The sequence below is a fragment of the Boleophthalmus pectinirostris genome, unplaced genomic scaffold, assembly GCF_026225935.1.
Source record: "Boleophthalmus pectinirostris isolate CB_2022bp ecotype Guang Dong unplaced genomic scaffold, ASM2622593v1 HiC_scaffold_5, whole genome shotgun sequence".
In the NCBI taxonomy this organism is placed as follows: domain Eukaryota; kingdom Metazoa; phylum Chordata; class Actinopteri; order Gobiiformes; family Gobiidae; genus Boleophthalmus; species Boleophthalmus pectinirostris.
In genome coordinates, this window is record NW_026571404.1 from 2,780,043 (window position 1) to 2,803,965 (window position 23,923).

Below are 23,923 nucleotides of genomic sequence, written 5' to 3' on the forward strand. Positions count from 1 at the left end.
AGAGGGAGAAAGAGAGAGAGAGGGAGAAAGATATGGGGAAAGATAGAGAGACACAGAGAGAGAAGAGAGAGAGATATGGTGAGAGAAAGAGAGACAGAGAGAGAAAGAGGGAGAGAGAGAAAGAGAGAGAGAGAGAGAGAGGGTGAGAAAGAAGAGAGAGGGAGAAAGAGAGAGAGAGGGTTGAGAAGGGGGGGGGTGACAGAAAGAGACATCACAAGGTGGGAAGGGAGCTTTGGGCAGACAGGAGTGAAATGCACAGGGGGGGGGAAAGTTACACAGGTGTCTGTTGTTCCTCGTCAAAAACAGACCTGAAGTTGTGTTTTGTTTCATTCATGTCAGTATTTTATTTTTATTATGAGTCTGTCTACATCTCCAAAGCTCAAAATGTTCTGTTCCACCTTGTGATGTCATGAAGTGGTGGTTTTCAAGTGAACAGCTCCAGTAGAGACTGACAGTTCCAGGGTTTAAAGTGTCCAAATGATCGAAGTGAAGGAGTGTGGAGTTTAAAAACACAGTGGAGCTCAGAGTTTTGTGTTTGGATCGTGAAGTGAGGGGCTCAGGTCGTTCAGGTCGAGTTTTGTGATGTGAAGATGGAGAGTTTGAGAGAGTTTGAGAGCAAACAAGTAGAACACAGGTGTCAAACATGCGGCCCGGGGGCCAGATCCGGCCCTCCAAGACCTTTAATCTGGCCCTCAGCTGATTTTCTGCTAAAATATTTTAATTATATTTTCTATTAAAATCTTGTTAATTTTCTGTGGTGTTTATCACAGCAGCGTCTCCAGCGTCTCTGTACGTGGCCCCCCCCACCAGAGCAGCACAAAATGAAGACTTTGTCTCTTTCCAAACGCTCTTAAAGGTTGTATAGAGGATTTTCCAAGGAACGAGAAATCCAGCGACTGTTTTGTCCTTTTTCAAATGTTGCGCATGCGTGAAACCACCCCCCTCTTCTACAGCTCCTACGTAGAAACGCCTTCTCCCGCCTCCTCTTTACGCCAGAAACAGGTTTGTTTACAGCCGGTGAGCTGCACATGACTTGTAAACAACTAACTACAGTGTTGGTTAGGCAAGGCGGAGAAGTGAGGAGCAGGGGGAGGGGGTGCGCGGACATTTCGTGTCGCGGACGAGAAGTGGAGGAGCAGGGAGAAGAGCGGAGCAGGGAGAGAGGAGAGAGGAGAGAGGAGAGGGGAGCGGTGCGCGCGGAGATTCCGTGCCCGGAGAAGTGAGGAGCAGGGGGAAGAAAGCGGATCGGGCAGCGGGACAGGAGCAGGAAAGGGGAGCAGAGAAGGTTGCGCGGAGATTCAGTGCGAATGAACTAGCTACAACACGCAGCAGCAAGCGGACTCTTTCTTTGCCTTGAAAATTACGTTTTCAGACATAGGATATCGCTTTCGTGTACTGAAAACGTTTGACTAGCTCTTGGAAATAAAGTACGTTTTCATAATAAGCAGAAGTTACCTGTCCAGGAGTAATTTGGCGACCAATGCGTCAGTCTTTAGACCCTGCGTCTGCTTCAGTCGCACCATCGCTGGAATGAATCTACAAGAAATCACCTTAGTTTGGCTTCGCTGCTTTTCCCCTTGTCTTCTTCTTTCAGCGACCTCAAAAACGGACTTTCTTTTGTGGCGAACTGCTCATAGATTCTTGTCGCCATTGCAACAAACTTTGTGCGAACTGCGAGGAAGATATAGGTCAAAAAAAGCCGCTAAGAACTGTTGCGTTGGTGGAGTAAACAGCGTCTGTGCGTCTTGCGTCTGTGGACTGCGTGACAGGCGTACGTAAACCACGTACCGGCGGCGCAGGCAGGTCAGTTACGCTAGAAACGTAGGGAGTTTGATTGACAGCCTGTCAGCTAACAGATAACGAGGCAGTGTCGTTATCTATTGCAAATGTTTAGCCCCACCACGTCCAGAGTTGATGAATTTTTATTCTCTTTTTTTGGTCATCATAATTACAAGACTACTGCACCTCTATAATGCTATCATTGACAATTTGAAACAAAAAAACAAAAAAAATCCTCCATACAACCTTTAAAGGACGATCGTTTTGACTGTTGACCGTGACACCCTCATCAGAAAAATGTCCAACATGAGAAAAGTGGAGCCGAGTGCAGGATTTTACAACAAAAATGACTTATTCCTGTTTACAGACAAGTTCATGTTCAAACTTTGTGTTGAAATTGTGTTTTTCTTAAAGTTTCAGGTTGTTCATAATATTATAATATTTTGTAAAAGAAAGAGTTCATCAATTAAAAAAGATTTCTGCAATAGATTTGTGTTTCTCTGCACAAATATTTGAACTTATTGTTATTTTTGGGGTTTATATGACATGAGTTTTCTGATCTGGACACTTTGGGATCAAAGTCAGTTGGACACGACCCCCGGAACAAAATGAGTTTGACTCTCCTGAAGTAGAAGATGCATGATTTTGCATAATTTGTCACTTTTTTCTTCTGAATACTTTAATATTACTTCAAAATAAAAGGAAACTATTTCTATAAAATATGTCAGTCCTTCCAAGCAAATTTTTATCATTTTAAATACTTTTTTTTTTTTTAAATCATGTCCCTTCATCAACAGTTCAAGGATGGAATAACACAAGATATGATGAAATACATCCATTTATTTACATGATTTGCAGGTCTGTGAAATTTGGGAAATAATTTTTGTTCCATGTTTCATACATGGTCTGTTTAAAACGGATGGAACTTTAGAACCAAAAATGGTACAGAAAAAAGGTCAACAGTTTCATAAACTGGAGTACATATGTATCTGTTCAATACATTTTTATATCAGATGCATTAACTTGAATTTTTGGACTTGCTGTTTACTTCTGCTTGACCGGGTCCAGATACGGCCCCAGACCTGGAACTCGCTCTGGTTTCGACATGTTTGTTTTGGTCGCTGACTCTGCCCAAACTGCAGTGCTGCTCTGTAGGGGTGTGCAAAAATATCAAAATATCGATATGTTGTATCGCTTAACTTGATGATACAGAATCAATATCTTGAGCTCCTGTATCGATATATCACCAAGAGTATTTTTTGGTATATTTTACTCTATTATTTTGTCACAGAGCTACAGTTTTGTCAATTGTTTGGTGGAAGGAAACTTGTTCATGTGACAGATTTGACATTTTCACTGTTTTTATGATTAAAATGTGTGTGTTTTTCTTTTTAACTTTGCACAAGAAGTGGTTTAACAAAGACTTTTAGTGTCACAGCCATGATTTAGCCTTTTTTATTGAACCGTATTGAATCAATTTTAAATATATCATATCGAATTGAAAGTGCACTGTATCGAGGTATGTATCGTATCGGCAACTTCTTAACGATACCCAGCCCTACTGCTCTGTGATTGGCCAGTACGGACCAATCACAAGTGAGCGCAGGTGGACACGAGTTTTGTTGTATTTGTTTTGTTTTCGCGTTGTTGCTCTGACCTGGTGCGACCTCGTAAACATCTGCTCCCATAATGCACTGCTCGCCTCTTAATGGCTTCCTGACTCTTTTTCCTTTGGGGGGTAACTTCAGGTCGTGCACATTTTCATTTTTCTGTTATTCCAAAAGTGAAACATTAATGCTGGACATGACGAAACACACGGACCCGAAGAACTCGTGTGAAAACTGCTGCATTTGATTTAATTGATCTGATAATATTGTGATCTGCAACAATGTGGATAAAACAGCAAAATATTTACTTCTTTTTTATTGTAATGTGAGTTTTATTTGATTTAACTGCATTTTACTGCTTAACTAAAGTTTGTGAAAAATGAAGTTGTGGTGCAGTGTGGGTAAAGTGCAGCTCAGAGGAGTGGAGCTCGGAGGACGTGAGGACTTTGGGGGAACTGGAAAAGCACGTGACTCTGAGGCCGAGTCCTGCAGCCACTTTTTAACATGTTTTACAACATTTTAACATTCTGGAATTTTACAGGCGGGTCAGGACTCAATCAGGACTAAACCTGGACTATACCAGGACTAAACCAGGTCTAAACCAAGACTAAACCAGGGCTAAACCAGGTCTAAACTAAACCAGGCTAAACCAGGTCTAAACCAAGACTAAACCAGGTCTAAACCAAGACTAAACCAGGGCTAAACCAGGTCTAAACCAAGACTAAACCAGGTCTAAACCAAGACTAAACCAGGGCTAAACAGGTCTAAACCAAGACTAAACCAGGGCTAAACCAGGTCTAAACCAAGACTAAACCAGGACTAAACTAAACAGGTCTAAACCAGACTAACCAGGACTAAACTAAAACACCAGACTAAACCAGGTCTAAACCAAGACTAAACCAGGGCTAAACCAGGTCTAAACCAAGACTAAACCAGGTCTAAACCAGGGCTAAACCAGGTCTAAACCAAGACTAAACCAGGTATAAACCAGGTCTAAACCAGGTCTAAACCAAGACTAAACCAGGTCTAAACCAGACTAAACCAGGCTAAACCAAGACTAAACCAGGTCTAAACCAAGACTAAACCAGGACTAAACCAAAACTAAACCTGGTCTAAATCAAGAATAAACCAGGGACATAGTCCCTCCAGTGTGTCCTGGGTCTTCCCCGGGGACTCCTCCCGGTGGGACATGAACACCTCCACAGGGAGGTGTCCAGGAGATGCTCCAGCCTCAGCTGGCTCCTCTCCACGTGGAGGAGCAGTGGCTCTACGCCGAGCTCCCCCCGTGTGACTGAGCCCAGACACCCTGCGGAGGAAACTCATTTGTGTCGCTTGCATCAGCGATCTGGTCCTTTCGGTCATGACCCAGAGCTCATGACCAGAGGTGAGGGGAGGAACTAGGGACGGGCATTCGATGAAATTTTCTTAATCGATCATCGGAAGAATTAACGATCGATTATCGATTAATCATTAACGTTTTTATATTAAAATGATCTTCATTATTATTACTATCTGCACTAATCTGCATAAATAAATTCAACTTTACGACATATAAACATAACGACTCTAGATCCACATCAGCTGTTTGACATTATAATGTGTTTAATTCAGTTTTGTGCAACTCTCACAGAAACAAAACTTCAAACCACATCACTAATTTACATAAACTAAGTGAAGATAAAACTCCAGCTCTGTGTCGCTGATGCGGTCAATTTCTGTTGGATTAAAAGACATGACTCAGGTGAATACAGGTCAGTGTGACCAGATTTGTGTTTTCAAAACCAGGACAGCGTACGGGGGGAGGGGGCGGGGCCTCGTCATCCACATTGAGCGACTCTCACCTGGAAAAACCTTTTCCCACTGGACACAGAAACATATGTGCTGCTTTATCCACTGTGCACATGGACTCACACTTGTCCCAACGCAACGGAAAATGTGGAATTTCTTGTACAAATCATCGTTAAATCCACATTTGTGCTTCGGTTCGTTACAGACTGACCCACTGTTTTGTGTCTCGCTCCTTCTGATGCAGAGACACATGTACACACCTGTTTGGTCACGCTACACTACGCACAGCAACCTACATTCGGTTTGTCGATTAAAATTAACGTAATCGATGAAATTCTTAATGATCAATTATCGATTAATCGATTAATCATGCCCATCCCTAGGAGGAACTTTCACCTTTGGGCTCAGCTCCTCTTCACCACAACGATCCGATACAGCGACCGCATCACTGCCCACGCTGCACCTGTCCACCTGTCAATCTCACGCTCCATCCTCCCCTCACTCATGAACAAGACCCCGACACACTTGAACTCCTCCACTTGAGACAGAGACTCTCCACCTTTTCTAACCAAATACATGTTTATTTTCAGTAAATAAAATGTAAATGAACATGAAGGTGTTCATAGCTTTGGGTGTTGTTGAATTAGGCGCAACTGTCACTCAAGAAGGAATTCTGCTTAAGAACGCTTTCTGAATCTGACGCAGAATTCTCTCCGCATCTTCTTTAAATGGAAGTTACGAAAAAATTTAAATGAATGAGTCCCAAAGATCCAAACCTGACCAGGACCAGGACCAGGCTCCCTCAAGATTATTTTAGTTTATCTCCAAAAATGTCTAAAGTTCTGACCTCTGATCATTTTGTTATAATTTTGACATTTTAAATCACAATATTGATAATGCTTGAAAACTACCTCTTCATGACATCATAAGGTGGAACAGAGCATTTCGAGCTTTAGAGATGTAGACAGATTAATAATAAAGTGCGACTTGAAGCTCGTGTGAATCCATTTTGCTTGATACGGGACTTTTAATGTTATTTTTAGCTGTTAAACTTGTTTTTGACCCGGTCTGTTTTGTTCCGACGGCATCACTGTTTATTTTCCCGACCGTACGATTTGGTAATAATCTTGGATCAAACTTCCCAAATGTCCAGAATCCTCACGGAGCTAAAACAGTCCACATTAGGATTTCGCCGTACGCTCGGTGGACTCGCATGTTCTTTGTATCCGCGGGACAATAGTGTTATGATTGTCGGGCCGTGTGTTTGCAGCGGATTCACAATGTTATTATGAAATGTACATCCTCCGTCGGGATAACACCACGTCACGCGGCCCAGGAGTTTCATAACCCCAACAAATACTGAGAGGAAGGACATTTTTAGCTCACATTTTCGCGAGAACGCACGGTTACACAAAAAAGTTATGTCATTGTTTAGATGTGATGTAAGGAGCAGCTCATCTTTGGGTGATTCTGTATTGTTCGGCCGCGGAGGTTTGAACGGTGAAAAAATGTATGTTTTCAGCTGCCCACCGTTTCCGCCCACAGCTCTGTACTTTTAATTCTTGGAAAAATTCAGACTCCAAAGCCGTGTGCAAAAGTCCACACTATTCACCGTAAATATAAAACGGCAGATGTCGGTTTCAGGTTCTTGGCAAGTGTTAATTCAGCTGCCGTCTTGGTACTGGAGCGTCATGGTCTAAAGTCAATGAACGTTATTTGACCGAAAGTTTTTCATATTATCAGCGAGTCACATGTGGACTAAACCAGGACTAAACCAGGACTAAACCAGGACTAAACCAGGACTAAACCAGGACTAAACCAGGACTAAACCATACCAGGACTAACCAGGACTAAACCAGACTGACTAAACCAGGACTAAACCAGGACTAAACAGGTAAACCAGGAAACCAGGTAAACCAGGACTAAACCAGGACCAGGACTAAACCAGGACTAAACCAGGACTAAACCAGGTCTAAACCAGGACTAAACAGGACTAACCAGGACTAAACCAGGACTAAACCAGGACTAAACCAGGACTAAACCAGGTCTAAACCAGGACTAAACCAGGACTAAACCAGACTAAACCAGGACTAAAGACCTAAACCACGACTAAATCACGACCGAACTAAACACAGAGGTGGTGTAGATGTACCTGTATATGACTCGGTGTAGATGTACCTGTAGATGACTCGGTGTATGATGTAGATGTACTGTAGATGACTCGGTGTAGATGTACCTGTAAGATGACTCGGTGCAGATGTACCTGTAGATGACTCGGTGGTAGTGTAGATGTACCTGTATGTAGATGACTCGGTGTAGATGTACCTGTAGATGACTCGGTGGTAGTGTAGATGTACCTGTAGATGACTCGGTGCAGATGTACCTGTAGATGACTCGGTGCAGATGTACCTGTAGATGACTCGGTGTAGTGTAGATGTACCTGTAGATGACTCGGTGCAGATGTACCTGTAGATGACTCGGTGGTAGTGTAGATGTACCTGTAGATGACTCGGTGTAGATGTACCTGTAGATGACTCGGTGATGCTGTGAGAGATGTACCTGTAGATGACTCGGTGCAGATGTACCTGTAGATGACTACCTGTAGATGTGTGCATGTACCTGTAGATGACTCGGTGAGATGTACCTGTAGATGACTCGGTGCAGATGTACCTGTAGATGACTCGGTGCAGATGTACCTGTAGATGACTTCGGTGCAGATGTACTTGTAGATGACTCGGTGTAGATGTACCTGTAGATGACTCGGTGTAGATGTACCTGTAGATGACTCGGTGCAGATGTACCTGTAGATGACTCGGTGCAGATGTACCTGTAGATGACTTGGTGCAGATGTACCTGTAGATGACTCGGGTGTAGATGTACCTGTAGATGACTTGGGTGCAGATGTACCTGTAGATGACTCGGTGCAGATGATGTACCTGTAGATGACTCGGTGTACCTGTAGATGATGTACCTGTATGACCTGTAGATGACTCGGTGCAGATGTACCTGTAGATGACTCGGTGCAGATGTACCTGTAGATGACTCGGTGTAGATGTACCTGTAGATGACTTGGTGCAGATGTACCTGTAGATGACTCGGTGTAGATGTACCTGTAGATGACTCGGTGTAGATGTCATGTGTGCGGTCTGATGGTTTTGGTGCATTTCGGCGGTGAGTTCAGGTCTGAGTGAAGACGAGCCGGTGTGAGCACGCTGGATTACTCAGAGACGTGTGAATGAAACAGAACACGAGTCCAGGTGCATTGTGGGCCGCGAGCGCATAAAAGAGACGAGACACTAAATCATCCGCTCAATACAGTTTTATATTACACTGTTTCTGTTTGTACACACACTTTGTCCAAATACTTCAGTTTGTCGCGGCGAAAAGTGGGCGGAGCTCTGTTACATTTACTGCAGTGATGTAATCCCACGAAATACTATTATATTTGTATTTATATTTATTTACTAAAGGGACAATGTGTATTAAAAGACAAGAAGAAGTAAGAGACAAACATGTACTGTAATAAAAAAGATATTTCCATCCTGGACCAAGGTCAGCCACTGTATTTCTCAGAGTACTTTTTTTACTCTTATTTGAGTAAAATATTGAACAGTACAGCAGAACCAGGGCGGCAGTAGCTCATTTGTCCACTGATTCAAAGGTTGGTGGTTCAAATCCTGCTCTTGACCTAAACATCATTGAGCAGATCCACTGACCCACAGGTTGGCGGTGCCATTCCAGCTCCCACAGATTAGTTAGTTTAGTTAGTTTAGTTAAGCTGTGTGAAGAATCCCTCAGTCGTCCAGGTCGAATCCATGTCGATGATAAAATTCAGTTTGTCGACTGGACAAAAGTTAGTTTGGTTGAAGACGTTTCTCAGTTCATCCAAGCTGCTTCTTCAGTTCTGGTCAGACGCTGGTGGACACTTCCTTATATCTGTCTGCAGGGAGGAGCTAACTACACTGAAACTACTCTGAAACTAACACACACTTGGTTACAGTTTCTGTTTGTTAATTCGGCCTATTGACCTGTACAGGGTGTGGGGTCTAATTAGCAGAACAATTCATGGTCATAATGGAGCTTCCACACCTCTGGACCTGACCTGGATACACCTGTTGTTCTCTTGTTTGTTTTGATTTAGGTTTGAGGATGGAGTTGTAAATAGGAGATAGATGGTGTCTGAGTCTCCATTTCTGTTTAGAGAAGGATTCTCTTTCATAATAAAAATGGCTTCTTTCACTCTCCTCTCAAACCAGTTCTGTTCTCTGGCTCAGATCTGTACCTCACTGTCCTCAAATGAGCGGCTCGTGGCTTTTAAGTGGAGATGTACAGCAGACTGAGGTCCACTGCTGCTCTCTCGTTTAGTTAGTTGTGTTAGTGAGTAATGAGACAGGGACAGTGCACACATCTACATCAGACATGTCAAACTCAGGCCTGGGGGCCAAATCTGACCCGTGGTATAATTATATTTGGCCCGTGAGATCATATCAAATATGTTTTAGAGCTGCCCACCAGCTACAGATAAACTATAGAGACATTATTTATTTAAAATGTTATTATTTTATATTCTGTTTGTTCTGGATTCAGTGTTTAAGCAAAACTATTATTAAACATTTATTTAAACAAGAAAAGGTTTAACACTACATATCTCGAAAGAAGAGAAAACATGATGATGTCATTGAAAATTTTCAATAAATATTTAGTTTGGCCCACGACTTAGTCCCAGTTTTTTAATTTTGGCCTCTGTGAATTTGAGTTTGACTCTCCTTATTTACATTCACGTTAACAGCAGAGATCATTGTACATCAGGTTGTAGCACCAGAGCTAATTTCCGCCTGTCGTCTCTGGGCAGATTCATTGATTGATTGATTGTGTTTAACTGACCTCAGTAATTAGCTGTTCTTCCTTTCATGTTTTGGGTCGAATACTGTCGTTGTGTCATTGGACAAGACACTTAACCCACCTCACCCCTACACAGCAAAAAGTGGAGTGTTAATATCGACTCTCACAGAATCAACTTTAACATTTTCTCAGAGTTTATTTGAGTCCAATCTGTTCCTAGAGTTAATTTAATATTTTTGGAAATGTTCATTAAGTAACACTGGACCAAAATTCCTGTTTAACTGCGAAATCCAGAGTTATATTAATGTTTTGAGAGTAAACAGGTAACACTTTGTAGAGTTATCCTGATTTAGCTAAACAACACACAGGGGCGTTTTATTTTATTTTCACTTTTTTTTAGTTAATTTAAGATGAAATTATGTACAAAACTGGTTCAAACTGGTCTTCTCTCACAAGAGTTTGAAGTGGTGAATGGGAGGAGCCAAATTAACACTAAGAGAAGTTGAATTAACACTAAGACAAGTTGAAATAACCTCAACCACATCAACTCTGACAAATAACCCCAACTCAAAACCCCATTTAACTTTCAAATATTTAAAATTACACTTTTGGTGGTAAAAACAACTCTGAAATATTTTACCCTAAAATTTTAACCCTCCAGTTTTTGCTGTGTAGTGTCTGCGTACACTGGAGTGATAGTTTGTGTGTGTGAATGGGTGAGTGGTTTGTTGTTGGAAAAACGCTGCAAAAAAAAAAAAAAGTGACCTTTTATCACGCAAAATTGATTCTTGTGAGCTTTTAGTCATGTTCTAATACTGTTCCCTCCTCAAAAACAGACCTGGAGTTGGGTTTTGTTTCATTCACACATGTTTGAGTAACTTTATTATCAGTCTTTTCACCTTGTGATGTCATGAAGCTGCAGTTTTCACGTTAACATCTCCTTCTTTTACCTTTAGTTTCAGTAGAGATCGGCAATTCCCGAGCTGAAATCCTCCAAATGATTCTAGTGAAGGTGTGTTGAGTTTAAAAACACAGTGGAGCACTTCCTGTATCTGCGGAAGCCGAGAGGGGTCACAACAAACGCAAACGCCGCAACAAATACAAATGCGACCACACAACAAAAAGCCACAACACTCCAAAAAAAAGCCACAACGGAAATGACCGCGGGACTCTATTTTAATACAAACGCTGCAACAAATACAAACGTAACAACACAAACGCAAATGCCGCAACACATTAAAAAGCCGCAACACATTAAAAAGCCACAACACATTAAAAAGCCACAACACATTAAAAAGCCACAACGGAAATGACCGCGGGACTCTATTTTAATGCAAATGCCGCAACAAATACAAACGCCACAACACAAACGCAAATGCCGCAACACATTGAAAAGCCACAACACATCAAAAAGCCACAACACATCAAAAAGCCACAACACATTAAAAAGCCACAACGGAAGTGACCGTGGGACTCTATTTTAATGCAAATGCCGCAACAAATACAAACGCCACAACACAAACGCAAATGCCGCAACACATTAAAAAGCCACAACACATTAAAAAGCCACAACGGAAATGACCGCGGGACTCTATTTTAATGCAAATGCCGCAACAAATACAAATGCCACAACACACTAAAAAGCCACAATACATCAAAAAGCCACAACGGAAGTGACCATGGGACTCTATTTTCCGACGGACCGATCAAGCGGCAAGTGAAGAAGAAGAACTACAACGTGAAACGAATAACGATAAAACAATAAATTACTTTAACTTACGTTTCCAACTTCTCCGTTCCTTTACTTTTCACGTTGTAGTTCTTCTTCTTCACTTGTCGCTTGATCGGTCCGGCGGAAAATAAAGTCCCGCGGTCACTTCCGTTGTGGCTTTTTAATGTGTTGTGGCTTTTTAATGTGTTGCGGCTTTTTAATGTGTTGCGGCATTTGCGTTTGTGTTGTGGTGTTTGTATTTGTCACGCCGTCTGCATTAAAATAGAGTTCCGTGGTCATTTCCGTTGTGGCTTTTTTTGGTGTGTTGTTGCTTTTTGTTGTGTTGTCGCATTTGTATTTGTTGCGGCGTTTGCGTTTGTTGTGACCCCTCTCGGCTTCCGTATGTATCACCACGTGACATCACAAGGTGGAACAGTGTTTTCAGTTTGAGAGCAGAACTTAACATCCTGACGTTATAGTTACTGGAAGATAAGCTTGTTCACAGTGATAGAATTCCAGTTGATTATATAACTCGTGTGACGTATGTGTGAAGAGTTTCTGGACAAAAACTGAACATTTCTTGATGATGAGGGAGTTCGACGTGGTTTGTTTTTCCTGCTCCAGAGGATAGAGTGAAACGTACAGAGACACTCGGCTCGGCTGGAAGCTCTAAACCAAATAAGCAGCGTGTTCAGTCAAACAGAGATGATGCACAGAGTTTGGCCTGTTTCAGTCAAATGTAGTTTTTTCTGCTAAATATAATTTTCAAAATATCATGTATTCTCAGTGGCGGTGATCCTGTAGATGACTCGATGCAGCTGTACTGTAGATGACTCGTTGCAGATGTACCTGTAGATGACTCGGTGTAGATGTACCTGTAGATGACTCGTTGCAGATGTACCTGTAGATGACTCGGTGTAGATGTACCTGTAGATGACTCGGTGTAGATGTACCTGTAGATGACTCGGTGTAGATGAACCTGTCCATGACTTGGTGTAGGTGTATCTGTAGATGACTCGATGGAGCTGTACTGTAGATGACTCGGTGTAGGTGTACGTGTCCATGACTTGGTGTAGGTGTATCTGTAGATGACTCGATGCAGCTGTACTGTAGATGACTCGGTGTAGATATACCTGTAGATGACTCGGTGTAGGTGTACCTGTAGATGACTCGGTGTAGATGTACCTGTAGATGACTCGGTGCAGATGTACCTGTAGATGACTCGGTGCAGATGTACCTGTAGATGACTCGGTGTAGATGTACCTGTATATGACTCGGTGCAGATGTACCTGTAGATGACTCGATGCAGATATAGCTGTAGATGACTTGGTGTAGGTGTACCTGTAGATGACTCGGTGTAGATGTACCTGTAGATGACTCGGTGCTGGTGTAGATGTACCTGTATATGACTCGGTGCAGATGTACCTGTAGATGAGTCGATGCAGATATAGCTGTAGATGACTTGGTGTAGGTGTACCTGTAGATGACTCGGTGTAGATGTACCTGTAGATGACTCGGTGCTGGTGTAGATGTACCTGTATATGACTCGGTGCAGATGTACCTGTAGATGACTCGATGCAGATATAGCTGTAGATGACTTGGTGTAGGTGTACCTGTAGATGACTCGGTGTAGATGTACCTGTAGATGACTCGGTGCTGGTGTAGATGTACCTGTAGATGACACGGTGCTGGTGTACCTGTAAATGACTCGGTGCAGATGTACCTGTAGATGACTCAGTGTAGGTGTACCTGTAGATGACTCGATGTAGACGTACCTGTAGATGACTTGATGCAGATATAGCTGTAGATGACTTGGTGTAGATGTACCTGTAGATGACTCGATGCAGATATAGCTGTAGATGACTTGGTGTAGGTGTACCTGTAGATGACTCGGTGTAGATGTACCTGTAGATGACTCGGTGCTGGTGTAGATGTACCTGTGTGACCTGTAGATGACTCGGTGCAGATGTACCTGTAGATGACTCGTAGGTGTACCTGTAGATGACTCGATGCAGATATAGCTGTAGATGACTTGGTGTAGATGTACCTGTAGATGACTCGGTGTAGATATACCTGTAGATGACTCGGTGTAGATGTACCTGTAGATGACTGTAGATGTACCTGTGATGACTCGATGTATGATGCTGTAGATGACTTGGTGCAGATGTACCTGTAGATGACTCGATGCAGCTGTACCTGTAGATGACTCGATGCAGATATAGCTGTAGATGACCTTGGTGTAGATGTACCTGTAGATGACTCGGTGTAGGTGTACCTGTAGATGACTCGGTGTAGATGTACCTGTAGATGACTCGATGTAGATGTACCTGTAGATGACTCGGTGCAGGTGCAGGTGTACCTGTAGATGACTCGATGCAGCTGTACCTGTAGATGACTCGGTGTAGATGTACCTGTAGATGACTGTGATGTACTGTAGATGACTCGGTGTAGATGTACCTGTAGATGACTCGGTGCAGGTGCAGGTGTACCTGTAGATGACTCGATGTAGACGTACCTGTAGATGACTCCGTGGCGGTGGAGGAACATCAGCGCAGACGTCACTTCCGCAGAGTAGAACTTGGAACGGGCCTCGTCAAACTTCCTGGACCTCTGGATCTGGAACATCAGGTCTCCTCCGTTCACGTACTCCATCACGAAGAACAGACGCTCCTGAGGAAGTACACACACACACACACAAACAGACACATACACACACACAAACGCACACACGAACGCACAAACACACACACAAAGACACACACACAGGTGAGAGGGGAGTCTAGGAAGGTTCAATAACAAAAATAGTTTATATTCATTCGTTATATTGGAGAAACAAAACAGCCGCTTCATAAGAGGATGTACCAACACAGGACCTCAGTCTGCTGTTCACATCCATCTCAAAACCACTAACCACACTTTTGAGGACAGTGAGGTACAAATCTGAGCCAGAGAAAAGAAATCCCCTGAGAGAGGAGTTAAAGGTTGTATGGAGGATTTTTTTTCAGTTTCAAATTGTCAATGAAAGTTTAAAATACCATTACAGAGACGCAGCAGCTTTGTAATTATGATGACCAAAAAAAAAAAACTATGAAAATCCATCAACTGTGGACGTGTTGAGGCCAGATAAACATCAGCCAATAGAAAACGAGGCTGCCTCATTTTCTGTTGGCTGTTAGGTTGTCAATCAAACTCCCTACGTTTCTAGTGTAACTGACTCGTCAACGCGCGGGGATTATGTGGTTTATGCAGCGGTTCTTAGAGGCTTTTTCAAACTGTCGCTTCCTCGCAATTCGCACAAAGTTTATTGAGATGGCGGACGAGAATCCACGACCATTTCGCCACAAAAGAAAGTCGGTTTTTGAGGTCGCTGAAAGAAGAAGAGAAGGGGAAAAGGAGCGAAGACAAACTGAGGTGATTCTTGGAGATTCCTTCCAGCGATGGCGCGAATGAAGCGGACGAAGGGTCTAAAAACTGACGCATCGGTCGTTAAATTATTTCTAGACAGGTCACTTCAACAGTAATTCTGAACGCGCACTGGATGTAAACATGTGTGATTTCTAGAGTAAAGAGGTGGGAGGAGGTGTTTCTACTTGTAGAGCTGTGGAGGAGGAAGGTGGTGTCACATATGCACAACATTTGAAAAAGGACAGTCGCTGTATTTCACTTCCCTTAAAAAATCCTCTATACAACCTTTAAAGAGGCTATTCTAGTTGGGAAAGACGGTCCATCTTTGAACAGAAATGGAGGACTCAAGTTGCGGTCAGACCACTGCGTTAAAAAACACACTGGACGCCTCTAGTTAGACGCCTTAGCATTTGAGTTCCGACGCCCCTGACGCGTGTCTTGGATGCCGTGGATGAAAGGGAGAAAAATACTTGACGTGCATCTGTGAGTGCCTTGTTTTTCCAGTCGAGACTTTAGTGTTTTTATTACATAAAACCATCAGTAGAGGCGAACGGCTTGGCGACTGGTGCGTGTATATATTTTTACTCCATGGCTTGTTCTGGTGTTCCTGGCTGCCGGGTCTTTCTTTTTCTTCACTTTCTTCCGGATAATAACGTCGCTATGTCACTGGATAGTTGTCCCAGATTGGTTAATGTGGCACATCCAATGCCAAAAATTCTGTTTTTTCAACTTCTGACACCAACTCCCTGGATGCGCGACCAGAGCATCGTCGCTTGAATGTGCAAGATGTGCTGCGTCAACTCCAGATTCTTACCACACTGACGCCTGAATGGGCACACTTCACACCAGAGTTTTGCACCAGGTCAACAAATACGGGCAAATAGTTCCTGAAACGGTCGGGTTTTAACATTCTTGAATTTTTCGGGCAGGTATGCGGGTGGGTCAGGACTAAATCAGGACTAGACCAGGACTAAACTTCTGCGCTGGTGCTTTAGCCTGCAGTCACCCAATGGTCTACAAGGGTGCACCTCTGAGCCCGACAGTGAGTCCTGGTTCAGTACTGGTTCAGTCCTGGTTCAGTCCTGGAATCAGTCCTGAGTTTGTCCTGGGTTAGTCAGGGTTTAGTCGGGGTTCAGTCCGTGGCGTGTTTCTTCTGCTCAATAAATAAATCCTGTGAAGTGATGACGTATTTTTGACAGTCAAGTCGCGCCTGTGAATTCGCGTTCGTACTGAAGAAAGTGTAACCATTAAATTTAATTTTGTGATTGTAATTCTTAAAGTCATAATTTTTCAGTTGGATGCTTCACTCAGAATGTTTTTGTGTGTGTTTTATCTCGGGCACGGGCGGGTAACGGGTGGAAAGTTAACGGGTCCGGGTGGATGCGGGTTTAACTTTGATATAATCACGGGTGAAAGGGCGGGTGCTGTGCTGGACTGCGCGGGTGCGGGCGGGTGCGGGTCTCCAAAAACGGACTCGTGCAGGACTCTGGTTCACACTTTGTGAAGTTCAACAGACGGAGCTACAACCAGAAGCTGTAAATGAGTAGATGTGTTAGTAAAAATTGTGAAAATGACCATGAACTCTTAAAAGGAACGAAAGCTTAAAGGTGCATTGTGTAACTTTTCTGATGGAGGGTGCTGCTTGTCACCTGCTTGTTTCTATGGATACACCATTGCTCTGGAATGTTCCACAGTGTGACATTAAACATCTCTACTACTTTTATTCAATCACAGGTGGATTTATAGCTCAAAAATACCTCAAAAAACAACATTCTGACTGTGAGCGGGGTCGCCTCTCTGCAGATCTGACTTGTAACGTGGTCCGGTTTGGTCTCCATGCAAAGGTTTAGAAAGACGTAATGCCATACCGTGGAACATTCCAGACAAAGCAACAACATCTACGCAGAGAAAAGCACAAGGCACCTTTCAATACGGTTCGATTTAAAGATAAACATTGAACTTTTCAGGAGGAGATATTGGACAAGGTTAATGCTCTACTGTGGAACATTCCGGGCCACGCAATAACATATCAGATAAACAAGCAGAAAAGTGACATAGTCCTGCTTTAAATCCAACTATAACGAACTTCTTCAGCTTTAGATTCTGTCCTTTGACCCAGTTTCCTTGCGCCCAGCGGGTGTCTGGGAAATCCTTGAGTCATGTTCACCGCAGCATTAACCTACACTGTTTAAACACAAAACATGAGACATAAGAACCCCCCCCATGCCCCCCATGCCCCCCTCCCCCGCCGCCCCCCGACCGCCGCCGCCGTCGTCTGTACACCCCGCCCTCGCCTCTGTTCCTCGGCCTCTGTAATGGGCTCCGGGGAGAATGGACCACTTCCTGAATTCCAGCCTGCTTTCTTCATATAGGAAATGTGTGTGTGTGTGTGTGTGTAATATATATATGTGTGTGTGTGTGTGTGTGCGTGTGTGTGTGGTCATGATATTTACAGCGCGTATATAAGCCACAAGACGAGACTGTTCCGCTCACTCAAGACGCCGTGGCTGAGGCTGGTTCGATTCAGTTTTTATTAATTTTAAATCAGGGTTCGACAAAAATAAAAACTCTTAATCGCATTTATCTCATGAGTTCCTGTGATTAATCATGATTAATGTCATGTTATACGCAAAACCAGTTAATGAATTCAAAAGTAGTGTATAGTGACTTTTATCGGAAATGTAAATGAAAGCGCCACATCTGTTTTTGTTTTTTTTTCTACAGGAGCAGAACATGAGTCTGTAAAGTCCAGGTTTATTCTTCTTCCTCTGGAGAATCTCACTCAAAAAAAAACAAAACAATTTCAGTTCAGTTTGTCAGTTCTTACAATTTGACTTAATGAATTGAAATAAACCACTATTTTGCTATTTTGTCTGTAAATCTGTCCATATTCCTAACGTGGAACTCCGCTCCAAATTCACCCTTTAACTAAGAGGTGTCCAAACTTTTTTCATCCAGAGCCACAAATCTAAACACAGATGAAGCAGAGGGTCGATCGAGGGCCATAGACTGGAGCTCAAAACAGAGAATAATTGAAATATGTGCATGTTTAACACGTTAGAATGAACCATCAGACTTTATTCATGCTAAGATCCTTAAAACTAAACTAAATATTCAATATTGGCTTTATCAAAGTAGATTTTCAAAATGCTTGCCATAAAAAGTGAAGTTTTAATTGATGCAAGGTCATTTGGACCAATTTACCTGGAAGTCTGAGGGTCAAGAAAGTTTTGTCTGAGGGCCGCATTTGGCCCACAGGCCATAGTTTGGACATGCCTGCTTTAACTGCCAGCTTCACTGAGCTTTATTTGACTGGAGCTGAACGCTGTGATGGTCACATTTTACAGTTGGCCGTGTCTCAGTTGGTCGAGCGTTTGTGCAATGAGCTGAAGGTTGTTGGTTTGAATCCCGCTCTCGACATAAAAACATGATCGGATGAGCGGTCAGATCCACTGACCCTTTGCTGTGTCTTTCACAGATGAATGGTGTTGTTGTGTCCTTGGGCAAGACACTTAACAAACTGTCTGTGTGCACTGACGTATAAATGTGTGAGTGGTTTGTTGTTGTAAAGTGCTTTAAGTGTCTTAAAGGTGGAAAAGTGCTGTATAAAAATGTGACCATTTCTCTGATGTGGCCAAGACTTTAGATTTTTGATAAATCTGTGCATTTTAAATGCTAGAGATGAACATCTGTCTGTCTATCTAAAATCAATTTTATATTTTAATCCTACAATCAGTCTGAGTAAACAAGTTACTTATTAATAATAAAAAGAACAATATTGGAGAGCTGCACTGGATCAAAACTTACGCCTACAGGTGCTCATCAGACCAGAGCTTGAATTCTTGTATTTATTAATTGTCACAGCAACACATTTTGACTTTGTCTTCATCAGGGCTCATCAAGTTCTGTTCAGCCCTGATGAGGACTAAGTTGTTGAAACGTGTTGGTGTGATAATTAATAAATATACCTCAAATCAGAGCCTCTACCATCCCACCATTTTTCTTTTTTTTTTTACTTATTAATTAATTAGTTATTACTTACATTATTCATGACCATAACATGAGTTTTGTTCAGTGTGTCACTAATGCGTCGTGGTGGTTCTCCTTTAGGTTTTGGTCTTTCTTCTCTTGATAGTTGTGGATAAATTCTTCATGTTAGAATGTTTATCCTTTGTGGACCTTTTTGGTTGAAGATTTGGTGACGGGCCAGACTTTAACAAAGACATTTTGCCACAGAAAACCATTAACTGGAAGTTCCGCAGAGCTTTACCGGGCGGGACTTCCGGCCCTTGTGAAAAAGGTCTGCAGGGCTCCACAGTTTTCTAACGTGTTTTCAGTGCAATTGTTTCTTTTATGAAGTCGTTTTAGATCAATATTGTGACTTAAAATGTCTAAATTATAACAAAATGATCCGCAGGAGATTAGAGATTAAAACGATCGAGCTCACACAATCACTTCTGTTCTGATTTAAAGCTTTTCACAGAATCTTAACACCCTCACGACCACAAATTCTGCTTATCCTTCCAAAACTGTAAGAAATATGTATTCCAATGAGTCTGTGTAAATAAAAAGGTTTCCATCTTACTCTCGTGCGAAAAGGTCAGCGGGTTCATTTGTGCGCTTCCCTTTAAACCAATCATCCTCCTTCTTTCACCCAAACCGCACACAATCACAAAGGCAGCGCGTCGGCCAATCGCGGCGCAGCACCCTTACACAACCGCCCGCATTGGCCGCGCGGCCTCTTATCTAACCCAAAACTCACATCTCGTCTGGCCACTTTCTGACACACGAGCCAAAAACTGTACTCGAGCAACAATACAGTAACTTCAAATATTATTACTCGAGAAGAAGTACACAGAAGTCATCCGAGAAATGACTCAGGAGGGACTAAAAATATTCTGTATGTATGGAAACTACGCAAATAAAAGTGTAAAGTATCAGTCTGATTTATAATTTGATATTCGAGGACACAAATTATGCTTTATTTGTAATGTCATTCACTTTTAAAGGTTCAATGTTACACAAAAATCGACACTTGTGAGCAGTGTTGGGAAGGTGACTTTTAAAATGTATTCCCCTACAGATTACAGATTACATATATCAAAATGTAGTTTGTAACGTAATCCATTAAGTTATTTAAAGTGAGTAATGTAATCTGAATACTTTGGATAACTTGATTTACCGTATTAAAAATATCATTGATAGAAGAAGAGGAGACACGTCCACGCAGCAGGATTTAGTCCTGTTAAATCCTGTTTTAGTCCTGGTTTATTCTTGATTTAGACCTGATTTAGATCTGTTTTAGACTTGGTTTAGACCTGGTTTAGTCCTGGTTTAGACCTGGTTTTAGACCTGGTTTAGACCTGGTTTTACACCTGTTTTAGTCCTGGTTTAATCCTGGTTTAGACCTGATTTAGTCCTGGTTTAGTCCTGGTTTAGTTCTGGTTTAGTTCTGGTTTAGTCCTGGATTAGTCCTGGTTTTAGACCTGTTTTAGACCTGTTTTAGTCCTGGTTTAATCCTGGTTTAGACCTGATTTAGTCCTGGTTTAGTCCTGGTTTAATTCTGGTTTAGTCCTGGATTAGTTCTGGTTTTACACCTGTTTTAGTCCTGGTTTAGTTCTGGTTTAGTCCTGGATTAGTCCTGGTTTTAGACCTGTTTTAGACCTGTTTTAGACCTGTTTTAGACCTGTTTTAGACCTGTTTTAGAACGGTTTAGCTCTAGTTTAGACCTGCTTCCGGCAATGAGTAGAAATACTGAGAAAAAAAAAAAAAAAAAAAAGGGGATACAACCCAAAATGTGAAAACGGGAAAACAGGAAAATACTGCCATGTAATCCATTTATTTCAACCAAGTAACTGTAATCCAATTACCACTCACTGTAACTGAATACAGTTACTCATAATTTGTACTCTGATTACTTAACTCCGGTACATGTAATCTGTTACTCCCCAACACTGCTTGTGAGCTTTAAATTGTGTTCTGATGTTGTTTCCTCCTAAAAAACACACCTGGAGTTGTGTTTTGTTTCATTCACACATGTTTGAGTAACTCTTTATTATTATTAGTCTGTCTACATCTCCAAAGCTCAAAATGGTCTGTTCCACCTTGTGATGTCATGTCGTGGTAGGTGGTTTTAACCCAGACACACTGAAGGACGAGTCAAAAGTTAATAATGAAAGAAAAATGTAAAGTTTTGGGAGTGAAGACGTTTCGTAGCTCATCCAAGCGGCTTCTTCGGGTCTTGTTATTCTCAGACTTTGACTTCATTTGGTCGTCTGTTGTAAATATAAGTTTTTACTTCATTTTACACCAACGAAAAAGCAATTTCTAAAGTAATTTTTCATTTTTATTTTTAACCCAAAAAAGTGTTATTTTAACTATTTGAAAGTGAAATGGGGTTCGAGTTGGGGTTATTTTCCAGAGTTGATATGATTAAAGTTAATTCAACTTCCCTTAGTGCTAATTTAACTTCCACTAGTGTTAATTCATCTTTCCTTAATGTTAATTCAACTTCCACTAATGTTATTTCAACTTCCCCTAGTGTTAATTCAACTTTCTCTAGTGTTGATTCAACTTCTGCTAGTGTTAATTCAACTTCCCTTAGTGTTAATTCAACTTCCTCTAGTGTTATTTCAACTTCCCTTATGTTAATACTTCTCTTAGTGTTAATTCAACTTCCTCTAGTGTTAATTCATCTTCTCTTAGTGTTAATTCAACTTCTCCTAATGTCAATTCAACTTCCTTTAGTGTTAATTTAAATTCTCCTAGTGTTATTTTAACTTCAACTAGTGTTTATTCGACTTCCTCTAGTGTTAATTCAACTTCCACTAATGTTATTTCAACTTCCCCTAGTGTTGATTCAACTTCCCTTAGTGTTAATTCAACTTCCTCTAGTGTTAATTCAACTTCCTCTAGTGTTCATTCAACTTCCCTTAGAGTTAATTCAACTTCCCCTAGTGTTAATTCAACTTCCACTAGTGTTAATTCATCTTCTCTTAGTATTAATTCAACTTCTCCTAATGTCAATTCAACTTCCTTTAGTGTTAATTTAAATTCTCCTAGTGTTATTTTAACTTCAACTAGTGTTTATTCGACTTCCTGTAGTGTTAATTCAACTTCTACTAGTGTTAATTTGGCTCCTCCCACCACTTCAAACTCCCGTGAGAGAAGAACCAGTTTTGTTCATAATTTCATCTTAAATTAACTCAAATAAAGTGCAAAAATAAAACTCCTCTGTGTGTTGCTTTGGTAAATCAGGAAAACTCTACAAAGTGTTATCCGTTTACTCTCAAAATATGAATATAACTCTGGATTTTGGGGTTAAACAGGAACTTTGGTCCAGTGTTACTTAATGAACATTTCCAAAAATGTTAAATTAACTCTAGAACAGATTGGAAAAAACCCTCCCCATCTCTCCTCCTTCTCTCTGTCCCTCTCCTCTTTCTCTCTCACCCCCATCTGTCCTTCTTCTGTCTATCTCCCTTTTTCTCTTTCTCCCCCTCTCTCCTCCCCCCCTCCTCGTTCTCTCTGTCTCTCCTTGTTATGTCTCTCCTCCTTCTCTCACTCTCTCTCTCACTCCCTTTCTCTCCTCCTTCTCTCTGTCCCCCTCCTCTTTCTCTCTCTTTGTCTCTCCTCTGTCTTTCTCTCTCGCTCCCTATATCTCCTCCTTCTGTCTATATCCCTCTTTCTCCCTGTCATTCTCCTCCATCTCTCCTCCTTCTCTCTCTCTCTCCCCGTCTCTCCTCCTTCTCTCTCTCTCTCTCCCTCTCTCTCCTCCTCCTCTCTTTCTCCCCCATCTCTCCTCCTTCTCTCTCTCTCTCTCTCCCTGTCTCTCCTCCTCCTTCTCTCTCTCTCTCTCTCTCTCTCCCTTTCTCACTCTGTGCCTCTCCTCCTTCTCTCTCTCCCTTTCTCTCCCCCTTTTCTCACTCTCTCCCTGTCTCTTCTCCTTCTCTCCACCCCCCCTCTTCCTCTTTTCTCTCACTCTCTACATCTCCTCCTTCTCTCTGTCCCCCTCCTCTTTCTCTCTCCTTGTCTCTCCTCTGTCTTTCTCTCTCACTCCCCATCTCTCCTCCTTCTCTCTCCCTCTCCCTGTCTCTCCTCCTTCTCTCTCCCTCTCCCTCTCTCTCCTCCTCCTCTCTTTCTCCCCAATCTCTCCTCCTTCTCTCTCCCTCTCCCTGTCTCTCCTCCTTCTCTCTCCCTCTCTCTCCTCCTCCTCTCTTTCTCCCCCATCTCTCCTCCTTCTATCTATCTTTCTCTCTCTCTCTCCTCCTCCTCTCTTTCTCCCCCATCTCTCCTCCTTCTCTCTCCCTCTCCCTGTCTCTCCTCCTTCTCTCTCCCTCTCCCTGTTTCTCCTCCTTCTCTCGCTCTCTCTTTCTCACTCTCTACCTCTCCTCCTTCTCTCTGTCCCCCTTTTCTCGCTCTCTCCCTGTCTCTTCTCCTTCTCTCCACCCCCCCTCTTCCTTCTCTTTCTCTCTCTCCATATCTCTCCTTCTCTCTCTCTCTCTCTCTCTCTCCTCCTTCCCTCTTTCTCTCCCTCCCTCCTCCTTCTCTCTCTTTCTTGCTCACTATATCTCCTCTTTCTCTATATCTCTCTCCCTCCCTGTCTCTCCTCCTTCTCTCTCTCTCTCTCCTCTTTCTCTCTTTCTCCTCCTTCTCTCTCCTCCTCTCTCTCTCTCTCCCTTTCTCACTCTGTACCTCTCCTCCTTCTCTCCGTCCCCCTCCTCCTTCTCTCTCTCCCTGTCTCTTCTCCTTCTCTCCACCCACCCCCTTCCTTCTCTTTCTCTCACTCTCT

General features: G+C 42.4%; 1 protein-coding gene across 2 annotated transcripts in view; it reads right to left on the reverse strand.

The window, feature by feature from the left end:
* The window catches only part of LOC110162858 (protein kinase C epsilon type-like), an 87,868-nt gene that overhangs the window by 23,375 nt on the left and 40,570 nt on the right, over positions 1-23,923 (reverse strand). For both annotated transcript variants that reach the window (XM_055163019.1, XM_055163020.1), the window contains one exon: positions 14,243-14,397. In XM_055163019.1, coding sequence (XP_055018994.1) covers positions 14,243-14,397 — 155 coding nt within the window. The remainder of the gene's footprint in view (positions 1-14,242; positions 14,398-23,923) is intronic.